The 4,088-nt window shown below is 45.5% G+C and overlaps 1 protein-coding gene across 1 annotated transcript in view; it reads right to left on the reverse strand.

Moving 5' to 3' along the window:
- Positions 1-4,088, reverse strand: part of LOC103622366 (SLAIN motif-containing protein-like) — a 19,590-nt gene that overhangs the window by 3,002 nt on the left and 12,500 nt on the right. The window contains exons 3-5 of the mRNA XM_008641304.2: positions 3,073-3,222; positions 685-825; positions 3-144 (exon numbers count right to left, since the gene is read on the reverse strand). Of these exons, the coding sequence (XP_008639526.1) occupies positions 3-144; positions 685-825; positions 3,073-3,222 (433 nt within the window). The remainder of the gene's footprint in view (positions 1-2; positions 145-684; positions 826-3,072; positions 3,223-4,088) is intronic.

A 4,088-nucleotide genomic window follows, 5' to 3' on the forward strand; every position in this document is an offset into this window, starting at 1 on the left:
AGCAGTCGCAGTCGTCCTCGTCCTCCAGGCTGTAGGTGTCGAACTCCTGGTCGCTGTAGGTGCCGCGGCGCAGCGAGTGCAGGGACGCGCTGGAGCTGCGCCGGGACACCGAGGCCGAGCTGGAGGCGCAGTCCTGGCGCAGGCCTGGGGACACGGGGGACACGGGCAGCACGAATTCCAACAGCACGTTCCAAATCCCAAAGCAGGGCTTTGACAGGGATTTGTTTTGCGTTGGAAGGAGAGTCAGGTTAACACCTGTCCTCCCCGGAATCCATCAGCTGGGACAGCGTCACCTGCATCAGCACTGGTTAATTACGGCGCAATTAACATTTGGGGGGCCTGCAGTGCTCCCTAATCCCACCTGAGACTGAGAACCATACACTGCCATCGAGCTCCAGCAGCTTAAGTAGCGATGGGAGTCTCATTTACAGGGTAAACCTTTTAGTTTAATTAATTCTGCACCCACCAGCATTTCAAAGGTGGAAACAAAGATTTGAAGTCTGCCTCCCACGAACACACACCTGCCTTGCACTGGCACCTGGGTCATTTACAGCTCCTCCCCAGCCTATGCCTTTATTGAAGCTTTCCTGCCTGACAAAATACAAGCAAGAAAAAAACCCCAAACCAAATAAAACCACCCAAAAATCACCCACCCTCCAAAACAAACAAACAAACCAAACTTACTCTCTTCCTGCAGCCGTGCCATGACCTGGACGTCGGTGAGGTCCTGCAGTTTGTACCCCATGGAGATGGAGTCGTCCGAGGTGCTCAGCTCGCTGTCCACCGAGGACTGGGAGCTCAGGGCCGAGTGCATGCTCAGGTACCCTGGGGGAGAGGAACACAAAGCCAGTCAGACTCCCACAAACCACCAGGAGCAGCAGGGATCTCTCCTGGGAATTCAGCAGTGCGGCCAGGAGCTTCAGGATAGCTGTGAGAAACATGGAAGAATTTAGAAATGACAGAGCTCAGTTTTTAACCCACAGCTTTCAGGTATTTTTCAAACAAGGAAGTTGAGGCTGACAGGCAGGAAGCAGCTTGGTCAGGGCCCGTGTAAGAAATTCAGTTTACACCTGGACTTCACACCTGTGTTTTCCATGTCAGCAGTTGCTTCTCTTCCAAGCTGGCTGAAGAAATAATGTTGGGAACCTGCTGCTGTTTCCTGCCTGGCTGGATTTGATCACAGTTTGAAAGGGCTGCTCAGTTTTGCTGGGAAATGGTTTATTTTAACATCACTGTTGAGTATTCAGGAGGTGCCCTGCCTTCAAACCTTCTCAGAACAGGGCAGGAAAACTGTGAGCTACAGGATGCTTAAATAACACAGTGACAGAAGTGTGGCTGTAATTAAAGGTGCATCTGTCTGTGTGTTGCACAAATACACACTCAAAGTCAAGGTATTCCACAATAAAATCCCATTTCTTTCCTCCTGGTGTCAGGAAAAGACTGCAAGAGTTGAAATAAATCCATCCTGAGCAGGGCTTGCACCTGTAGGATGTGGTGTAATGAACAAGAACAGGTTTCCTGCTGTAATTAACACCGCCTTCAATACCAATTAAAAATCCAGATGGACCTTGAGATCAGCTTTTTGAAAGGCAAAACCCCCAATCCAACTTTTTTTTAGTTTGGTTGTTGCATTTCAAATTGCAGGTCTAGGTAAAAATAGCTGAGGAGGGGAAAAAACTGCTCCTTCTTCCATCAGTAGAGCGGAGCTGATGATGGTTTCCGAACAGAAACCACATCTGGGTTTTGTCAAAAGGGGTTGGTTTGGTTTAACATTTTCCATTTGAAGGGTAGGAGAGCTGTTTTTTCTTAGAAATAAAATAAGTTTTGAGTCAGTCAGGTTGATAGGAAACTTTAAACTCGTGTTAGCACTTGCACAAGTCACAAGAAGAGGCACCTGAGATGAAGTGAACTCTCATTTTGCTCTGAAAGGACAGAGCCTGTCCTGGCCCTGCTCTTGCACCCAGCACATTTTCAGAGTGAACCTTCCAGAAGCCACAGACACTTTGGTTTGACTCATCAGGAGGTGTTTCTGGGTGAAGAGATGCTCAGACACCTGGACTGCCCCCCAACCTCATATGAAAAACAAGAAATTGCCTTAGAGATGTTTCCCTGCAGAGCTCAGCTTGCAAAAATCCTCAGTCCTACGTGCATCCTTTTGTTTGCAAAACAGAGAGAAGTGTTAATTCCTATTAATAGCAGAAAATCAGACCTCAAAAACAAACCTGCACCTGTGAAAACATCCACAGGCAACCCTTTTTCTTTTTTTAGAAGGGAAAAAAAGTTCATTTCACATCAAGTTTGAAGGCAGAGACTGTTAAACATGCTTTGTGTTTTGAAACATGCAAAGCAGGGTTTAGCAATTTCCACACAAAACAAACAAGTAAGGAAGAGTCCTTTGATAGCAGAGCCAGGAGGCAAAGCATTTATGCTGGGAAACAGCAGGAACTGCACCAAGGGCAACAAATGAAGCTCTGGGAAGGGTGTTCCTGGCTCCTGAGGCAGCAGGGAGGCTGCAGGCCAAAGCATTTTGGAGGAGCTTCATTATCAGGCTGTAACAAGAGTTGTGGCTGAGCTGCCTCAGGTAGGGAATCTTAATCTTCCTCCAAGCACAATTAAGGCTAAATGAAAACTTCTGTTATTTTGTTTTAGCTGCCCACTCAGGCAATTGCAGGGTTTGCCCTGGAGATTTTGGCAGCCCTACATTAATCAATGTTCCCAAGAGAAGCCTTCCCCAAAAACCTGAATCCAAGTAACTCGATAAAGATCACATCTACACATACAACACTATTTGCCAGCAATATATTTTTGCCCCAACAGCGGTTTTCTATTTTAAGCCACTTAAAATTAGTACAATTTATAAATATATAGAAAGTAGAGAAACCCAAACCAAGAAGTAACTACAGGACATTTAGAATGCAAGGAGGTTTTCTGCCACACAAACGAAACCTGGCTGAGCAAGGGAGCAAACCAAAAGGGGAAAACACCACGAGTGGCCATGCCAACCTTTTCCTCTGCCAATGCCTAACCCTCCTTGCATTTTAAACACCCCACTGCTGCAGTGCCGTGCCATACCTGAGCTGCCACAGGTTAGTAGTGCTTTGTTAGTCGATTTGAGGTGCCCAGGAGAGTTTAGTGCATTGCTACAGGAGCCTGCCTCGGAATTCAAGTTATGTGCGCTGGGAGATGCCAGGGGGCTGCAATACAGGTTTTTCCATCTACTGGCTAGAAGGAAAAATACAAAAAAGCCACAAAGGTTAGCAAATTATTGTGGAAACAGAGAGCAAGATAAAGAACAAGATACAGAGGTATCAAACAGGATTAAATGCTGTAGCAGAGGTACTTCTGGGTGGTGCCAGTGCCATGCTGCAGGGAGCAAAGCAGTGCCCAGTCCCCCACTCGTGTCCTTCAACTGCTTTTGTCCCTTCTGAAGAATTCCAAGAGTAACTCCTGACAAACTTGGCTTTAAAAAAGCCATAAATTTCACAGAGTTCCATCTGGGATTCCCAGAGGACTGTTTTCATCAGTATCTACCACTTCTACACCCCTTCACTTTAAAGAGCTCACCGAACTTTATGTTACACGTGTGTTATTCTGAATTTTTATGATGGAATCAAGACAGTATTAAACCTCAGAAACTCTGCCATTAGATTAAAGGAAAGCAATCTAATATAAAAACCAACTCTTTGCGTTAAATTCCTTCAGCTCACGCACTCACATGTTCATCAAGGAGCCAAAATAAGGCAGGTGGCAAAGCCATCCCTACTGGAGGTGGAACGAGCAGCTACAACACTGAGGAAATTACTCACACCGTGATCTGGAGATACTCAAGGGGCTGCTGAACTGCCCCCAGAACTCAGTTCTCCCTACTGTGAGAATATCAGCTAAGAAAATAACGAAGATTCACCAAATTAGTAAGTTTTCTTTTTTTATTTCTCCCACAAATTTTACCAGGTCAGACTAAGTACAACTAAAGCCTGATACATTTCAGAGAGAAAAGAGGCAATCAAATAGACTTCATTCAAAATTTTAAGTACAGATGGTTTATGAAAGCAAATGAAGTTTGTTCTCAAAGTATATTTGGTTATCTC

Source organism: Corvus brachyrhynchos, unplaced genomic scaffold (genome assembly GCF_000691975.1).
Source record: "Corvus brachyrhynchos isolate BGI_N302 unplaced genomic scaffold, ASM69197v1 scaffold351, whole genome shotgun sequence".
Classification (NCBI taxonomy): Eukaryota; Metazoa; Chordata; class Aves; order Passeriformes; family Corvidae; genus Corvus; species Corvus brachyrhynchos.